Consider the following 19,989-nt stretch of genomic DNA (forward strand, 5'->3'; position numbering starts at 1 on the left):
AAAGTTTATTTGAAGCTTCAAATAGGTACAGGGAGATTTGAATCTCAAATCCTGTACCCAGAGCAGGAAGTTACATAGGCTTTTATACATCTTTTTCCCAGCATACTTATCCAATAGCAAGCTGCTCTAAGTATTCATATAGCCAGCCAATGCAGTTCCCAGCTAGTTCCCTGGTTCTATGTATCATTTGTTAAACTATACATAAAGCTGCTTTATTCAGCATTGTTCTTCCATATCTCCCCTGTTTGGCCTTGCTTAGTTTCAGGCAGTCTGACTCTGCAACATATTGTTGCAGATTCTCAGCATAACTGCTGTGTGTGCCTCCAGGCGGGGAGGGGGGCCCACAAGGACACTTGGGCCTAGTGCGAGGGGGCTTCATTGACACTCGTGGTCTTCCATCCCCTCGAGTTACCTAGTGGCCATGCCCCAGTGTCCCTAACAGCATCAAGCTTCTGCCCCCATAGGAGAGCCAGGAGGGGAGGGGGTGCCGTGGAGAAAAGCGGGCCAGGTGGGGCCCCTTTGAACTGTGGGCCCGGCACCATGGTAAATCCAGTACTGGAAAGTGTTCTGAAAATGAACAACATATGCTGGGTCACTAGCCGAGACTGCCATAACATGTTCTATATGGCAGAACACAGGTAAAACCACAGAGCAGGAGATGTACAATTCTCCCCAAAGGAGTTCAGTCACAAATTTAATGAATGCATTTTTTAACGAGCATCAGCATGGAAACAGCTCCTCTGAAATGGTGGCTAAAGAATGAAGTGGAAGACAAAAGTTTTAGCCTATCTGGCATGTAAATACCTTGCAATGCCAGCTACAAAAGTGCCATGTGAATGCCTCCTCTCACTTTCTGGTGACTTAAATAAGAAGCAGGCTGCATTATCTCCCATAAATGTAAACAAATTTGTTTGTCTGAGCAATTGGCTGAACAAGTAGGACTGAGTGGACTTGCAGCCTCTAAAAAATTTTAGATTGTTTTATTTGAGTGCAGGTTTTTTGTACATAATTCTACATTTGTAAGTTCAACTTTCATGATAAAGTGATTGCATTGTAAAGATAGTATTTTTCAATTCACCTAATACAGGTACTGTAGTGCAAATACTTGTATCAAATGTAAAGTGAGCACGGTACACTTTGTATTCTGTGTTGTAATTGAAATGTATATGTAGAGAAACACCCAAAATTTTAAATTGGTATTATATTGTTAATGGTGTAATTAAACCTGACTAATTTTTTAATTGGGTTATTTTCTTTTGAGTTAATCACTTGAGTTAACTGCAATTAAACAGCCCTAGCAGCAATCATAATTATATAAGGCCGCCCGGTTCAGCAAACACATCAGCATGTACTGCACATGACTCCAGGAGCTGGGGGTGCAAGATAAACTCTACATATTGTGAGACAATAAAATCACAACAGTTGATAACATGATGCAGAAGGATCAATCCCAGCTGTCAACCGGGGAAAGCATCTGTTTAACATGCAATCAAATATAAATTGGTTTGATGTAATTAGTGGTTTTAGATTCCAAGGTCAAAAGGGACCACTGATCATCCAGGCTGACTCCCTGTATAACCCAGGCCAGATCCCCACCCAGAGATTCCTACATGTATGGTGAGCAGTCCTGGGGCTTTCCATAGGCCACACACAAGATATAAAAGCAAAGACTTAAGAAAATAAGAATGACCATACTGGTGTGGTGGTGCATGAACACCCCATCCCTCTTTGGTGTGGATTGTGGGTGTGATGGCACCACCATTAGTCTACCAGAATGTCCTGGGACTCAAGATAGTGCTGCTTAATGGCCAGAGTCTATATAGCAGCCCTCAAGTGCAAGGTGGCATGGTTAAGTGGCCATAGAATATCAGGGTTGGAAGGGACCTCAGGAGGTCATCTAGTCCAACCCCCTGCTCAAAGAAGGGCCCATCCCCAATTTTTGCCCTATATCCCTAAATGGCCCCCTCAAGGATTGAACTCACAACCCTGGGTTTAGCAGGAGCTATCCCTCCCCCCAGAGTCAATATAGTGGTCGAGTGCAGGGCTATGTGGCCTAGAGGCCAAGGACCACAACCCAGGGCAGTGACAGTCCGGGGGTAGGGAGAAGGGATGGGACCTGAGCCCTCTCTGCTCCACCAGCTCCTGGCCCAGGGCCCCACTAGTAGCAAATGTGTCTGCCACCCAGTCAGTGGGGAATCATATCACAACAGGCAGACTCTGCTTTGCGGGAGGTCACAACTCTCTTCCCTCTCCCTGGGCCACTTCCTACCCTGCTTCCTGAAGTCATGGTCCATATGACACTGGGGTCTCCAGGCCCTTGGCAAAGGTAACTCACTGGGACTTTGACTCAGCTATAGACAACAGGCCTCTGGTCAGTTCTTGGGCTCTCCAGCTCCCACAGGCAAGGGCTGTACTGGCTCCTGGGCTAGAGCCTTCACCAAGCATCCTTCCTCCTCAGCATTCAGCCTAGACTGACCTAGTCTGCTCCCTCTTATACTCCAACAAGAGTTGGAGCATGCCCACCATGGTCTGAGGGGCGGAACTTCCTCCACCCACAGTGTGGGATGAACCCATTCTCACCTAGTGAGGGGTATGCACACTCCATCACACTGGGCAGACCAATGGTCCATCTAGCTCAGTATCCTGTCTTCTGACAGTGACCAATGCCAGGTGCTTCAGAGGAAATGAACAGAACAGGTAATCAAGTGGTCCATCCCTGGTTGCCCATTCCCAGCTTCTGGCAAACAGAGGCTAGGGACACCATGCCTGCCTATCCTGGTTACCAGCCATTGATGGATCTATCCTCCATGAATTTATCTATTTCTTTTTTGAATCCTGTTATAGTCTTGGCTTTCACAACATCCTCTGGCAAGGAGTTCCACAGATTGACTCTGCATTGTGAAGAAATACTTCCTTTTGTTTTTTAAACCTATTGCCTATAATTTCATTTGTTGACCCCTTGCTCTTGTGTTGTGTTCCTTATTTACTTTTTCCACACCAGTCATGATTTTATAGACCTCTATCATATCCCCCTAGTCATCTCTTTTCCAAGCTGAAAAGGCCCAGTTTTATTAATCTCTCCTCATACAGAAGCTATTCCATATCCCTAATCACTTTTGTTGTTCTTTTCTGAACCTTTTCCAATTCAAATAATTTTTTTTTTTTTGAGATGGGGTGACCACATCTGCACGCAGTATTCAAGATGTGGGCGTATCATGGATTTATATAGAGGCAATATGATATTTCCTGTCTTATCTATCCCTTTCTCAGTGATTCCCAACATTCTGTTTGCTTTGTTGACTGCCGCTGCATATTTTTAGAGAACCATCCACAATGACTCCAACATCTTTCTTGAGTGTTAACAGCTAATTTAGACCCCATCATTTTATATGTATAGTTGGGATTATGTTTTCCAATGTGCATTACTTTGCATTTATCAATATTGAATTTCATCTGCCCAGTCACCCAAGTTTGTGAGATCCCTAAGTAACTCTTCGCAGTCAGGGACTTGACTAGCTTGAGTAGTTTTGTATCATCTGCAAATTTTGCCACCTCAGTTGAACTTGCTTATTCACATGCTTAACTGTAATGCAGGATGGGAAGTCGGCAGGACCCTTGCCTAAAACTTGATTGTCTTTGTCACATGGTAGAATTTTAAAATATAGGTACATATGTAATGCTGGTTACAGAAATCCTTTTTTGAAAGCTCATATTTTGATCATGGTACACAACCATCTTCAGTCACACTAAGGATGGAAAATTTCACAACCCGAAAAGAAAAAAATTCTTTTCTTGTTTCCCTCCTAATTTCCAAATTGGTTTGTAACTGCTCAGGTGCAGGCAGGGCTCTGGCCGGATTCCTGCCATGCAGCAGGTCTGGGCCCAGGGCTCCTGAGCTGTGGCCACCAGAGGGCTCTGGCTATTGGAAGGAAGGGAAGATGCTGGTTACTGCAATCTCTATGCTGAGCAGATCCGGGGTTGAGCTTCCTGGGTCACAGCTGCTGCTTCATCTGTAGTGTCCAAAAGCCAGACTGAGCTGCTGCCGCCCAGCGGGGTGTGTGCAGGGAGAACCCTTCCCTAGTGTCCCTCTGTGCCCAGCCGGGGGGACTTTCTCTGGGGGCTGGAACAAGCCCCCGGGAGAGCCTCGGGCTCTGCCGACACCAGCCCCTGAGCCGAAGCCTGCTGCAGGTGAGGGGAGAGACCCGGGGGTGGGTGTAGGTTGACCAGACCTCCTAATATTATCTGGCCTGTCCCAAGATATTAGGGGTTTTGTCTTGTATGGGTAGCTATATCCACTGTCTTCCCCCCGCCCCCTCCCAAAAAAAGTGTCTCAATTTTTCACACTTGCTAGCTAATCAGCCTAGATAGGCAGGAAAGTGACTCTGCACAAACGGCCCCTCCTGTCTGCGAGTCCCAGAGCTGCTCCCCTGAGCGCCTGCAGGAGCCGACCCAGCTCCCGGAGAGCGACCGGCCCGGGAGCGGGCCAGGGACCGAGTCTCCCAACCCCAGGGGAGGGGAGAGGGGTCAGGAAGGAGATGGGGGAGAGACTGGCAGGGGCAGCAGGAGCAATAAATGGGGAGGGAGGTTCCCGCTCCCAGCTCCATTCCCTGCAGCACCCGGGCAGATTGACTTTCCTGGACAAGATGAGGGGTAGGGAGAGGAAAAGGCAGTTCCTGCCTTTGCCTGGTCCACACACTGCTCGGGGGGATGCACTGCCTTGGGGACAGTGTCAGGGGGATCCCTCAAAGCTGCTCCTTGGATTCTGCTCTTTTCTAGCTCTTGGCTCAGAGACTCTGTTACTGGGGGGGTTTAAAATGTCTGTGGGTGGGTTTAGGCGGGGTGGGAGGGGCTGGGTCTGTGCAGAACAAAGTGACCGCTCTGCAATGAGCTCTGTGGGGTATTGCGCTTGGATCTCTGTGCACTGTGCCTGCACTGGGGATGAGAGCCTTTGTCTGCGAGGTGTTCTTTGTTGTTGGGCTTTAGTGAAAGAGGCCCTGAGAGAAGCAGATTGGAGATGAAGTAAGGTTTGACTTAGTCCCAGGGAGTAACATCATGGCATGGCATGACTGTTTGTTTGAAATGGTTGTGTTAGTCAGGAATGGCAAAGCTCCCAGCAATGGACTTTGCCAGCTCAGCCTATAGAAATATATTGGCAGGATGACTGGTTTTTGTACATACTCCATACCTAGAATGTTAATGCTACAAAATATCATAAGGAATACGGTATTGCTGACTCGAAATGCTAAAAAGTGATGCACCACAGTCCAAAAAGATGGATTTAAAAATCATGTTATTTAAAAAAAAAGAGAGAGAGATAAAAAGAATCCAATGCATATTAATCTTTTGCTTTTCAAGCCTTTAAAGGGTTGTGTTTTCTCTTCAACCACAAGGGCTGGAAACTAGCAAGAAAGCTAGCTAGCTGAGATTCACAAGGGAGCACAAGACTCCAGGAGCTGGGGCCCTATGATGTACTCTAAATATTACTCACAGTAATATCACCAGAGTTGATAACATGATGCAGAAGGATCGACCCTCTCTCTCACTTGGAAGAACTTGTGTTCTCTAACCCGTGATCCAGTTTGTAGTGGTTTGATGTAGTTACAGTAAATATTTATTATCACCGATTTTAAGGCTGGAAGGGACCATTGTGATCATCTGTCCTGTCCTCCTGCATCGCACAGACCAGGGCTTCTCATCCAGTGATCCCTACATCCAGCCTGACCAGCTGGTATTCTGTTCTGATGCCTCACTGTGATCACACTAGTCTCATTTCCCGTTTGAATTTACTGACTCCCAACTCCAGCCATTGGATCTTGTTTTGTCTTTGTCCGCTCGACTGCAGAGCCTTGTCTCAGAAAGCTTCTCCCTGCATAGATACCATCGTCAATCCCCCTGTTTTAAGGAGCAGAGTTTTTAACTGTCAGTGTAATTATCTGTGGGACCCAATTACCTTGGGAACAGATTATCCGTTGCTTGGAGTCTCCAAGGGCTAAAGCCACAAAGGGACTAGATTCCACATTGGAACTAGTGCTTAAAGTGTGTGTGCATGCAGGGGGAGTGAAGCATCTCAAGGAGTTGCAGACCTGACAAAAGATTTTTTTTCATACATTTTAAGGTCAGAAGGGACCATTGTGATAATCTAGTCTGACCTCCTGCACATAAGGTGACCAGATAGCAAGTGTAAAAAATCAGGACAGGGGATGGGGGGTAATAGGTGCCTATATAAGAAAAAGCCCACAAAATCGTGACTGTCCCTATAAAACTGGGACATCTGGTCACCCTACCTGCACAGCATAGGCTAGAGAATTGCCCCCAACTAATTTCTAGAGCAGATCTTTTAGAAAAATACCCAGTCTTGATTTAAAAATGGTCAGGGATGGAAAATCCACCACAACTCTTGGTAAGTTGTTCCAGTGCTTAATTACACTCACTGTTAGAAATTTACACCTCATTTCCAGTCTGTGGGTCTCTAGCTTCAATTTCCAGCCGTTGGTTCATGTTAGACTTTTCTATGCTAGATTGAAGCACTCGTTATTAAATATTTGTGATATACCTTGACTTTAGCAAAGCTTTTGATATGGTCTCCCACATTATTCTTGCCAGCAAGTTAAAGAAGTATGAATTGGATGAATGGACTATAAGGTGGATAGAAAGCTGGCTATATCATCGGGCTCAATGGGTAGTGATCAATGGCTCGGTGTCTAGTTGGCAGCCAGTATCAAGTGGTGTGCCCCGGGGGTCGGTCCTGGGGCCGGTTTTGTTCAACATGTTCATTAATGACCTGTGTGATGGGATGGATTGCACCCTCAGGAAGTTTGCGGATGACGCTAAGCTGGGGGGAGAGGTGTATATATATTGGAGGGTAGAGATAGGGTCCAGAGGGACCTAGACAGATTGGAGGATTGGGCCAAAAGAAATCTGATGAAGTTCAACAAGGACAAGTGCAGAGTCTTGCATTTAGGATGGAAGAATCCCATGCACGGCTACAGGCTGGGGACTGGCTAAGAAAAAGATCTGGAGATTACAGTGGATGAGAACCTAGATATGAGTCAACAGTGTGCCCTTGTTGCCAAGCATATTGGGCTGCATTAGTAAGAGTATTGCCAGGAGATCGAGGGAAGTGATTATTCCCCTTGATGGCACTGGTGAAGCCACATTTGAAGTACTGCGTACAGTTTTGGGTCCCCCACGACAAAAAGGATGTGGACAAACTGGAGAGAGTCCAATGGAGGGCATGATTAGGGGGCTGGGGCAGATGACTTATGAGGAGAGGCTGAGGGAACTGGGCTTATTTAGTCCACAGAAGAGAAGAGTGAGGGGGGATTTGATAGCAGCCTTCAACTTTCAAGGAGGGTGCCAAAGATGATGGAGCTAGGCGGTTCTCAGTGGTGGCAGATGACAGAACAAAGAGCAATGGTCTCAAGTTGCAGTGTGGGAGGTCTAGGTTGGATATTAGGAAACACTATTTCACTAGGAGGGTGTTGAAGCACTGGAATGGGTTACCTAGGGAGGTGGTGGAATCTCCATCCTTAGAGGTTTTTAAGGCCCGGTTTGACAAAGCCCTGGCTGGGATGATTTAGTTGGGGTTAGTCCTGCCTTGAGCAGGGTGTTGGACTAGATGACCTCCTGAGGTCTCTTCCAACCCTAATCTTCTATGATTCTATTATTTGTTCCCCATGTAGATACTTTATAGACTGGTTTCAGAGTAACAGCCGTGTTAGTCTGTATTCGCAAAAAGAAAATGAGTACTTGTGGCACCTTAGCGACTAACCAATTTATTTGAGCATAAGCTTTCGTGAGCTACAGCTCACTTCATCGGATGCATACCGTGGAAAGTACAGAAGATCTTTTTATACACACAAACCATGTAAAAGTGGGTGTTTACCAGTACAAAAACTTTTCTCTCCCCCCACCCCACTCTCCTGCTGGTAATAGCTTATCTAAAGTGATCACTCTCCTTACAATGTGTATGATAATCAAGGTGGGCCATTTCCAGCACAAATCCAGGTTTTCTCCCCACCCCCCGCCCCAAACCCACTTTTCTGTTGGTAATAGCTTATCTAAAGTGATCACTCTCCTATAATGTGTATGATAATCAAGGTGGGCCATTTCCAGCACAAATCCGGGGGGGGGGGGGAGAAAACCTGGATTTTTGCTGGAAATGGCCCACCTTGATTATCATACACATTGTAAGGAGAGTGATCACTTTAGATAAGCTATTACCAGCAGGGGAGGGGGGAGAGAAAACCTTTTGTAGTGGTAAACACCCATTTTTTCATGCTTTGTGTGTATAAAAAGATCTTCTGTACTTTCCATAGTATGCATCCGATGAAGTGAGCTGTAGCTCACGAAAGCTTATGCTCAAATAAATTGGTTAGTCTCTAAGGTGCCACAAGTATTCCTTTTCTTTTTACTTTATAGACTGTAATCACATCACTCCTTCACTTTGTTAAACTAAATAGACTGAGCTCTTTGAGTCTATCACTGTAAGGCAGGTTTTCTAATCCTTTAATCATTGTCATTGCTCTGCTCTGAACCTCCTCTAATTTATCAACATCCTTATTGAATTGTGGACCCTGAACTGGACACAGGATTCCAGCAGCTTAAAGAAGTTGCGTCTCCGAGCGACACTTTTGAGCGCTGTCTTACCCAAAGCTGCTGTTCCCAGGTTATGTTAGGCCTCCCACTTTTCTCAGACCACTTTCCACCTGGGTTGCCATGCCTGACACGCAGATGCCCTGCTGCCTAGTGGAAGGCACAGGTCTGAGTTAGGCACCTGTACGATGAATGGGGAGAGTAAGGCAACTAGGAACAGGCTCCGCTAGCAGGGAAACCAGCCTGAGCTAGCCAATAGGAAATGCTGAGAAGAGGGGTAAGTCCTCAGCCCTGTCCCTCTAGGGGACACCTAGGTGCCTAAGTCCTCCCCCTCCCTCTGCTCAGGAGTCACAGCCATGAGCCCTCACCTGACTTTCAAAATATGGAGGAATGGTGCCTCTCCTTACCTGCTAGCTGAGGGGTTGGAGCACTCAGCCAAGGCGAGAGAACTGAGCCTGGGTCGCCTGTCTCTGCCTGGTGGGGAAGCGTAGACTTTCATTAGGGTTTACTGCCTCTCAGGGAAGTGCCCTGGCCACGGGGCATTCTGGCCAGCGGGCTCTCCGTCTCGCCTGTTGCAGATGCTGCACCGTGCATCACGATTTCAATATTCATTTGGGACAGTGAGAGGGTGAGACGGACTCTGCAGTCCAGTGATTAGTGCTCTCATGGGGGAAACCCAGGTTCTGGTCCCCCTGCTCCGGGTGCAAAGGGTGCTGCGGTAATGGAGAGCCTGGCGGGGTGTTTGAGCTGTGTGTGGGACAAGCAAGGCTGTGTTTTACAGCTGCTATACAGAAAGAAACAGCAAGAATTGGACTGAGCCTAAGTGCAAGGACCTTGGGAGACTGTTCAGCCCATGTCAGTCTCCCCACACTCCTCCCAGCTCCTCTCCTGACCTCAGTGTTTCTCAACAGCCAGCTGGCTCCCAGTCCCCCCATTTCCCTCACTGTCTCCCAGTCTCCTTGAGCAGTCCCAGATTCTCTCCCTCCACATCCAGTCCCGGTCCTTGTGCCAATCTGCTCCTTCCCCCCTCCCACTCCAGTCTGCCTTTGCACCAACTGCATTCTAATCATACAGCTTCCTCCGTGGTGCTGCAGGGGGTCACTGAGAGTGTAGGGGAGACAGTTCCACTGGTTCAGGTGCCCAGCCCCGCCATAGTCTGGAGCAGCAGTTGCAGGGAGAGTCAGTTGGAGTGTCACGAACTGCTGCCTGTTCCAGTTTGCTACTGGTATTAATATCTGACACAGCTGGTGTATCATTCTGTGCTACCCCGTTAGAATTTTTCTACCTCCATCCCCTGGGGCCAGTGGTAGCAAATTCTGGTGTATGGGGGTCTCCCTGTCGCAATTTGCTACTCCTCACCTTTCCCTGGCCCTGTGGGCTTGCAATGGTTGTTTTGGATTACATTTGCCCTAACTCTGGCCCCCGGAGCTGGCCCGACCTGCTGGAGTGGGTTCAATAATGTTGCTGCCATGCAAAGGAGATGTGAAGGAGACCAAGAGACATTGGGTTGTATTCCATGGATTTGTAGTCCAGCATGCATCCCACCTGAATTCATTGCATTAGGTGCAGCTGCACTGACTGGTGGAGGGGTTAACTGGAGTAGGCTGGCAGAGTTGTCACTGTGATAGGAGGAGGGGTCCACAACATATACCCAGAGGGATCAGTTATGCCTCGTGTCAGCGCTGAGTTCTGTAGGTTGGGTTAGAGGCAGCTCACAAGAGTTTCTTCTTGCTGTGGGGATGGTCAGCAGGCTGCTGGCATACACAGCAGTGGGCTCCAGGGACTAGTGAGGCATAGGGGAGCTGGGAGGAGACAGGGCTTGTTCAGTTGCTCTCTGGGGATGGTGAATGAACAGTCTGGCCAGCACTAGGAGCAGGGAGGGGCTTCAACATGCTCAGTGAGGACAAAATCTTCAGCAATTTTAGCAGCTAAAACCAAAGAAGCCTCTGCTGACCATGTGCAAATAGCATTTTTCAAAGGCATATACATTAGCCAAATGCGGATTTCCCAGGCATGGCAAAATTCTCCCCCACCCCTACCCCCCCCCCCCCCCCCCCGCATTACAACACCCTGCTCTGAAGCATGGAGAGTGCGTGAGCTTTTCAAAGAAAAGGACATCCGAATTTTTCAGCATGGGCAAAACCACTTATTTTTCCCTAGCCTCAGTTTCAGAAATGGCTGGACTGTTTGGCTGAAATTTTCCCAGCTATTTCAGCCTGAGGCAGAGACCTGGCATGGAAAAGATCAGGCCAAACAGTTTACGTTTGGCAAAGTTATAAGCCACAGAAAACAGTTTCTTATAACAGGATGTGCCGGGCAATCTTAATAATAGGTGGTGCTGTCAGCCCAGCTTATAATGTGATAGCCAGCTGCTCCCCTGTATAGGTGTGCTTGGGTGGCTGGAGACTGAATGTTCTGTGAGCTTCATTTCTGTATCCACAGAAAGACCCTGGGGGGAATCGGGGTGAGAAATGGGTGAAAGCCGCTTCTGAAACCTCCCCACTCGCCCTTCTCATCCTGACAGGCTGCAGGATAACGTCCCGGTTTCACTCCAGATCAAACCGCCTGCCCGGGGGTCGGGGATGGGAAATGGCTGCAGAGCAGCTGGCTCAGGTAGGGGATGGTCAGGGGCCGCTGGTGGGGGACGGGGGAACGATTAATTTGAAATAACAGAAGGTGCTGAGAAAGGAATGAGCTGCTGAGATGCATTTAATATGGGGCACTCAGGGCACCAGTGACTGAGCGAGTGGGACTGTGGCTCACTGAGTGGGGGATTCTTGCTGTTCCAGGAGCCAGTGACCTTTGAGGAGGTATGTGTGTATTTCAATGAGTGGCAGTGGGCTCTGATGGACCCAGGTCAGACAGCCCTCTACAGGGATGTCACGGGGAAGGGTTCCTGTCCCCTCAGGTATTAGAAGCAGCTGGCTTGGGTTCTACTCGGGGTGCTTTTCCACTCCCTTAGGTTTCATGGGGATCAGCCCCAGAGTATGTGTGCGTGTGTTAAAAGAGTGACTGTTCCTTTCACTCCCCTTCCCCTGGGAGAGGAGATTCAAGGACACAGCAGTGGTTAGGGCTGGTCAAAAAATTTGCAACTGAACAGTTTTCAGTCAAAAAATGCCATTTCATCAAAATCAAAATGTCTTACCAGAACGTGTCCATTTCAATGAAATTTTCAATGAGAGAAAGTCAAGCCATTTCATTTTGACCTCTCATTTGCACTTTTATATTATAGGCATATGTAAATTTTAATATTGTATTCTATTAGAGAATATTATGTGTGTGTCCTGTTCTGGTGCCCACAATTCAAGAAGGATGTTGATAAATTGAAGAGGGCTTAGAGAAGAGCCACAAGAATGACTTAAGTATTAAAAAACCTGCCTTATTGTGATAGACTCAAGGAGCTCAGAGAGAAGAGAAGGTGAAAGGGTGGCTTGATCACAGTCTATAAGTACCTAGGTGGGGAACAAATTTTTAATAATGAGCTCTTCGTTCTAGCAGAGCAGGGTCTAACATAATCCGTTGGCTGGAAGCTGAAGTTAGACAAATTCAGACTAGATATAAGGCATACATTTTAACAGTGAGAGTAATTAAGCATTGGAACAATTTACCACGGTTCATGGTGCATTCTCCATCACTGAGAATTTTAAAATCAGGATTGGGTGTTTTTCTAACAGCTCTGCTATAGGAATTATTTGGGGCAGTTCTCTGGCCTGTGTTATACAAGAGATGATCACAGTGGTCCCTTCTGGCTTTGGAACCTTTGAATCTGTGATAATGACACAACACACCCCCCAGCAGACATCTGACTCTCCCAGAGTGTGTCCATGGACCTTTTCTCCCAACTTCCCAGCACAGAGAGAGGGTTAAAATCACGTCTCTATAATAAATATTCTCTGTCTGTGTCTCAAGCCCTGATCTTGCCTGTTCTCTTTCCCCCAAGCAGGATTTCCCATCCCCGAGCCCAATGTGATCTCCTGGATGGAGCAGAGGAAAGAGCTGTGGGCCCCAGATCTGCAGGACTCTGAAGAACCAGAGCTCCTGAGGGATGTCCACACAGGTGAGGAATTGGTTACATCAGCCAGGAAAACATTACAGTGGGAAGGATGGTTTGTGGCCAAGGAACTGTCTCTTGATTTTTCTCCCTCTCCCATAGTTATTTGGGTTTCTTCCTCCCTCTCTGAGATTCCCTTTCCTCCCGGCACAGGGAGTGACTCCTGTCTGGATTCTCTTTGTCCCAGCAGGTGACGGTACGGGGAGTGAGAGCGAGGAGGAGACTCCTCAGCAGAAAGGCCCTGAACCAGTGGAACCACATGGGGCGGTATCGGGAACAGCCAAAGGGGATGTTTCCCAGAGTGCTGAGCAGGGAAACCCTCGAGGGACAGGGAAGAGCAGATCCTCCTACCCGGGCAGAGGTGTCAATCAGCTCAAAGACATCGGGGAGCGGCCCTACCGGTGCGAGGACTGTGGGAAAAGCTTTAGCAGCAGTTCAGCCCTCATCATCCACCGGCGGATCCACACCGGGGAGAGACCCTACAAGTGCCCCGAGTGCGGGAACAGCTTCAACCAGAACTCGGCACTGATTGCACACCGGCGCATCCACACCGGCGAGAAGCCGTATGAGTGCCCTGACTGCGGGAAGCGCTTCAGCCACGGCTCCACCCTCATCAAGCACCAGCGCACCCACACGGGCGAGAAGCCCTACCGGTGTGAGGAGTGCGGGAAGTGCTTCAGCATCCGCTCGACCCATGTGCGGCACCAGAAGACCCACACGGGCGAGCGGCCCTACGTCTGCGGGGAGTGCGGCAAGAGCTTCAGCGACAGCTCCTACTTCGTGCAGCACCAACGGGTCCACATGGGCGACATGCCCTACGCCTGCCGGGACTGCGGAAAGAACTTCATCTGGAGCTCGGCCCTGCTCCGGCACCGGCGCATCCACACCGGTGAGAAGCCCTACATCTGTGGCGACTGCGGGAAGAGCTTCAGCGAGAACTCCACCCTGCTGCGGCACCGGCGCATCCACACCGGCGAGAAGCACTACAAGTGCACCCAGTGCGGGAAGAGCTTCAACGACAGCTCCTCCCTCATGCGGCACCAGCGCGTCCACACCGGGGAGCGCCCCTACCAGTGCCCCCAGTGCAGCAAGAGCTTCGTGGATAGCTCCACCCTCATCTGCCACCAGCGCACCCATACCGGCGAGCGCCCCTACACCTGCCCCGACTGCGGCAAGAGCTTCACCGAGAGCTCCACCCTCATCACCCACCATCGTGTGCACACGGGCGAGCGGCCCTACACCTGCCCCGACTGTGGCAAGAGCTTCAGCCAGAGCTCCAACCTTGTCACCCACCAGCGCATCCACACTGGCGAGCGCCCCTATGCCTGCGCCCAGTGCGGGAAGAGCTTCTACCGCAGCTCGGACCTTATCCGACACCACAGGACCCATACGGGGGAGAAGCGCTACAGGTGCCCTACCTAGATCCAGCTGAGCTGCTCTGGGTATCGGAAGGGACCTGGCTCCCTGCAAGGGTAGCTGATCTTGTGCCCAGCGTACACAGCTGCCTGCGTGAGCACTCCGGACGGAGGGCACATGGTGGGTGAGACATCTGCATGTGCCAGGGCTCTGTTTTCACAGGTGTGTATGTGAGCCCTTTCGGACAGAGGGAATATGGTGCATGAGTTGTCTGCTGAGGCACCGTTCTCTCCATCACCTTCTTCTGAGAGTTCACCCTCGAGTTTGTGCAAGTGAATTTGCCTTTGATGCCTCCTTATTGACTTTTTTTTGTTATCGGTAACAGAGTCAACTCAGGAATCACTTTGGTTAATATTTTTCCATCCCAGCCTTTTGCATAAGTTAGTTTTCTGAAGCAACAATCATTCAATAATAAGTTAGTGGGATTTTGCTGTTGTTTTTTCGAAAAGTAGCAAAGAGCCCTTGTCTCTGTGACCCGTGGGGAGAGGGAGACCGGGCCGAAAGGTGGCAGTTTTGCTGTCGATGCTGACATATAGTGTTTTGTGTGTGAGTCCTTGGACAAGGGACACATGAGGCCTGAACTCTTTTGATATGTAGAATTTGAGGCCCTTTTCCTTCACATATCTCTGCATGCCAGAGGGTTTGAGCAGGGCAAGCTTTCACGGTCAATAAGCTCCTGTGGGTGTTGGATTTTGGCACTAAGAAAGGGATTCCCCTTGGCCCTATCACTGGGGCTATCACTCCACCCCATCCTCCAAGACAAAAACAACATACAGCCCCTGGGCCACACACCTGGCCAGCTGATACAGTTCCTGGAACACTTCTCAGATCCTCATGGGTGTCAGAAGCTCAACCCGTATGGTGCCTCTGAGACCTCTGTTAGCCTGTGCTGAGCTCTCCAATCATTGCTCCGACTGTGAGGGGCACTGCTCTCACATCCGGATGGTGAGGACTAGGCGTTAGCTGTTCTGTGCTGGAGGCTTCTCACTGCCTACGCCATCGTGCAGATATGCCCTTATGGGCTGAGCATTATTTAGCAGGGCTGGGCTGGTGCATGTAACCCTTGGACTGAGGAGGAAACTTCAGCACATAGGGCCAGATTTCTAAAGGTATTTAGGCACCTAGTGGGATTTTCAAAAGCCTCTAGGCACCCAGCACCCATTGACATCAATGAATTTCAGGTGCCTAGGCTTGCATGTTCATGGCCTGCAGGGTCAAGTCAATGCATCCGAGTGCCTAGCTCTTTTGGAGGTCCCAGCTATAATTCCTTTCTGCACAGAGGGCCAGCACAAAGTCTATGCACTAATCTAAACACTGATGTTTGCAGCTGAAATCAAACGTGGGATGCTGATTCTCCAGTGCCTAGCAAGGGCTGATCTCCGAGGACCTAACCCCATCTCTGTGTGACTTACAGCCACTATCTGCTGTAACAGGGATCCAGAGAGGAGACCCCAAGGTTACTTCCAATAGGGACAGAGGAGTGGGAGCTTAGAAAGGAGCAGAGTTAGGAGACTTCATCCCATGAAGTTTTATGGGCCAAAGCACCCACAAGCAGGGCCAGACTTTCTGACTAGCTCAGCGTGTGGGATGGTCTACGGACAAGCTGAATGCTGTTGGAGATCCGGTCGCTTGTTTTGTAAGTAGCAAATGTTAGCAAAAAATAACTCCCAGGGTTATTAGGGGTTTTTTAAAATAAAAAAGCTACCCAATAAAAAGTGTGGAAACAATGAAACACTCAGGTCACGTGCATCAATGTAGGAATACACCTGCAGTTCATACATTCTGTAACAAACACCTGTGCGGGGGTGCTGGCGGTAGGGACACTACTGGGACCCAGGATTATCAAAGGGAATACCCAAAATATAAGGGCACAGGGGCTGAGGGAAGCCTGACCCCAAGGAGACTGCCTGGAGCCCAGAAGACACATGCCCCTGGCGGGCCCAGGAAAAGAACAGGTAAGCCCATTTGTAATGGGGCCAGAGTGACGGTTATGAGTTTAGTCATTTCTGGCGCACTCCCCTTCTAAGCAATAGAGCTGGGGAGTCACAGACCTGGAGTCTGTAGCAAGAAGGCTGGTTGTGGCATTGGGCTGGGACCGCTCTCTCAGCTTCCCCGTATCACCTCAGGCCAGTCACCTAATCTGTATGTGCCTTAGTTTCCCTGTGTAACATACAATGGGGGTAATAATCTATTTAGACCGTGAGCTATCTGGGGCAGGGACCCTCTCAGGGTCTGCGCATCGCAGTACAGTGGGGATCGGTTCTCAGCACCTTGAGGTGCTCCCGTAATACAATTCATAACAACTGCCCCACCCCAGGCACCCCCAGAAGGGCTCTGCACAAAGTAAGTCCCACAAAAGCTGTGTTTTCAGACCATTGGTTGGCCCCTGTCCCAGGCATGAATTCCACCCTACAACTGATTGTAAAACATCCTAGAGTTCTAAATGCAAATTCCCTGGCTGTATTCAGCCAGTTCCAGTGACATCTCAACCCCCTCACCAGGCTATCCACACTCTGGCAGGTGCTCCTCAGTGCCTGGGGGGCTCAGCTCCCACAAAGCTGGGAAGCTCATCACTCCCATAAAGCCAGGCCCCAGGGGATACTTACAGGTGAGTCTAAATATGATGGCCACATCAACACTGGCCTCCCTTCTCTGTGGATCCAGCAAATGGAAATAAGGAGACACCAGGAGTCTGGGATGTTTCTGTGAGGACCCAGGATTGCGCCAGAGGATACCTCACAGCAGAAGAGACCCAATGGCCAAGGGACTGCTCGGAGCCCCAGATGGCAGCAGGCTTGGGTGTCTTTGTTCTGCAGGGTCCTCTCTGTTCAGGAACAAGATGGAATCTGGAAGATCCAGGGGGAAGTGTGGGTGGCTGATTTGCTGTTAACTCAAACTCCAATGGCTCAGTAAACCCCATGTGTAAAGAAGCAAGAGGGGCCATGGTGTTTGTTTAGGGTTGGCACCCCTGGAGTTTGCGGAGAGTAGGTTCCCATCTGTCCCCTGTGTTATCTGTGGTCCCAGTTCATGCTGCTCTGGGGCACCTGGGCATCAGGTGAATTTGTCTCACAGCACCTGAAGATTTTTGGGGACCTGTCTCCAGTCTGTGAGTGAGTTGGGGGCAGGAGTTGCAGTCCCGATACTTTTGCAGGGAAGGGCTTTGTTAAGGAAAAGGGAAGGGCTATGGTAGCTGGGGAGAAACCTACATTAACGCCCCTTCCCAGCCGGAGGGGGATTTTCTCTGGGGGCCGCAGACTCCAGGTGAGGGGAGAGACCGGGGGGGAAGGGCTGGGGCCAGGCAGGAAAGTGACTGCACCAATGGCCCCTCTTTGCCCCAGCTTTGTTCCCGGGGTGTCAGGGGTTTGTAAGTCCCAGAGCTGCTGTCCTCCCTGACCCGCCCCCAGCTCTGCTCCCCTGAGCGCCTGCAGGAGCCGAGCCAGCTCCAGGAGAGCGACTGGCCCGGGCCCGGGCCAGGGATCAAATCTCCCAGCCCGAGAGGAGGGGAGGGGGGCAGGAAGGCGACACGTGGAGAGACTGGCAGGGGCAGCAGGAGCAATCAGTGGGGAGGGAGGTTCCCAGCTCCCAGCCCTGCCCCATTCCCTGCAGCACCCCGGGCAGATTGACTTTCCTGGGGCAAGGTGAGGAGCAGGAAGAGGAAAAGCCAGTTCCTGCCTCTGCCTAGTCCCCGCGCTGCTGGGGGAATGTGCCACCCTGGGGACAGTGTCAGGGGGATCCCCCAAGCAGCTCCTTACATTCCATCCCCTGCTAAAAACATAAATCTGCTCCAGAATCTTAACTTTCCTTTAAAATAAACAGTATGCCCACCAGCTCTCATGAATGCAAAGAAACCCTTGAAAATGTGAAGGGAGTGGTACTGATGCAGATTTGTCTGCCTGAGTGTGCAGCCAGCCTAAAACAATAGTGCCAAGTGGTGGGGACTGTCCCCATTCATGCAATAATCCCTAAAGGCAACATTTAGCTATTGCAGAAGTATTAACTGCCTGGTTTAGCTGGAACATAAATCTAATCTGCATCCCTGTTGCTGTGATGTGGGATTGGAGACCTGGGATAGGGGGGGTTGTAAAATAGGACCAGGAGCCAACTCATTTCTGCCCAGATTACTGTGGGAGGGAACTACATCCTCACTGCTCCCAAAGAAAGTCCTGCCCCTTCGGAGCCTGCTCACTCACAGGGATGGAAACAGGAGATGCATCCACAACCCTGTCTCCTCAGTCCCCAAACTGCTTCCTAACCCTTCCCCTAGGGACTCAGTTCCCTGCCACAGAGATCTCACTGCCAGGCCTCCTGACCAGGGCTCCTAGTTTTCTGTGATTAAAAAAACAAAATTCTCCAACAAAAAAACATAAAACTCCACATTTTTCTGTGATTAAAATGAAAGGCTGAACTTTCATTTCCCTAGCCCCAATATATATAGGTATCAGTTGAACCCAATGTTTTATTGATATACAGTGGAACTTCATTTATCCAATCTAACTAGGACTGGGTCCCGATTGGATAATCAAAAATTCAGATCATCAGCAGGGGCTCAGACTGTCAGCCATAGGATGCAAGGCTGAAGTATCAATTTCCTATATTCCTATGTGTGCACTGGTGGTTCAGCTAATCTGGAGAGCTGGATAATGGAGGCTCAGATAAATGGGGTTCTACTGTATACATTTTTATTTTTTCACAAAATGTAAAAGTGAAAGATTCTCTGTAAAAATGCAAATTCTGCATTTTTCCATGGCAAACGGATTCCTAGGATGTGACCCGCACCTGGGGGTCACAACCACTAAATTGAGGAGCGTGTGCTTTAAAATGCAGAAATCCTCTGTTCCATCCCTGCTGATGACCCATGGGGAAGTTTCCCTCTGCTCCAACAAACAAGAACAAACCCCCCTCAGATTATTTTGAGATAACATCTCCTAGTCAGCCCGTCTCTCCCTGAGCTCCCTGGGCTCTGAGCCTTTGATGAGGCCTTTAGATGCTTCCGCAGGATTACAGTCTCGCAGTAGCAAGACCCATAGAATTTAAGACCATAATTATGGTTGTGTCAGAACTGGCTGGTTTACCGGGTCCGTACCTCCACATCTCAGCTCTGTTCAGAAACCCTTTCTGGTAAACCTGCCATGTGGGGAATTGGAACCAAAAGTCCACCATGGATGGATGTGCGTGTGCAGGGATCCCCGGGCTGTGTTTGGATGGGGTGGATTTTTCAGGAAATTTGGGAAAACCAGCACACTCGAAAAGCCAGCCTTTTCCCACACATTTGCTGTCCCCTGTCAGAGCAGATCCACTGTGACAGCAGAGACAATCAGCCACTCAGTGTCACCCCATCCAGTCCCTTTGCTCATTTGGGGAGGGTCACTATGACCCTGGCTGTCATGGCAATGGCTGCCTTTGCTAATTGGTTTCCCTCTGATTCCCCCTGTCATTGATACAAAGCAGGGTCCCAGCAGGCACTGCAGTGAAAGCAGCAGGGCTCCTTTGGGTGGGGACTGGGTGGCACATGAAAATAAGGTACAAAATTACAGCTCCTGCTTATGGAGATTGGCTAGCTGCTTCTTACCAACTGGGGGCGATCTCTGGCTTTCTGAATATTTACCTTTCCAAAACAAACCAACCCAGGAAATTAGAGATCTAAGTCCCTATTCCATTTTCCATTACACATTTTTAAGTTATGTAGAAGTTGCAGTAAATATGAAGTTTAAAACATGTTTCATTTGAATACAATTTAATTTAATGACTTCCCAGGTATTGGTCAACAAGACACTGAAGTGGTGAAATATGGAGCTGAACAAAGATAAGAGTAGCAATAAAATAGGCATTGAACCTAATAAATGTGTTTTATTATTTAAATGGCATATATATAAAAGATTTTGTTTCTATTAAAAAAGAATATTTACAAACAAAAAAAAACCTCATTT

The 19,989-nt window shown here is 49.2% G+C and overlaps 1 protein-coding gene across 1 annotated transcript in view; it reads left to right on the plus strand.

Moving 5' to 3' along the window:
- The first annotated feature begins 4,026 nt into the window (after window positions 1–4,026).
- The window catches only part of LOC144275323 (uncharacterized), a 33,407-nt gene continuing 17,444 nt past the window's right edge, over window positions 4,027–19,989 (plus strand). The window contains exons 1-4 of the mRNA XM_077834556.1: window positions 4,027–4,188; window positions 11,120–11,208; window positions 12,539–12,652; window positions 12,834–14,048. Of these exons, the coding sequence (XP_077690682.1) occupies window positions 11,178–11,208; window positions 12,539–12,652; window positions 12,834–14,048 (1,360 nt within the window). The 5' untranslated portion in view covers window positions 4,027–4,188; window positions 11,120–11,177. The remainder of the gene's footprint in view (window positions 4,189–11,119; window positions 11,209–12,538; window positions 12,653–12,833; window positions 14,049–19,989) is intronic.

The sequence above is a fragment of the Eretmochelys imbricata genome, chromosome 14 (genome assembly GCF_965152235.1).
Source record: "Eretmochelys imbricata isolate rEreImb1 chromosome 14, rEreImb1.hap1, whole genome shotgun sequence".
Lineage (NCBI taxonomy): Eukaryota > Metazoa > Chordata > Testudines > Cheloniidae > Eretmochelys > Eretmochelys imbricata.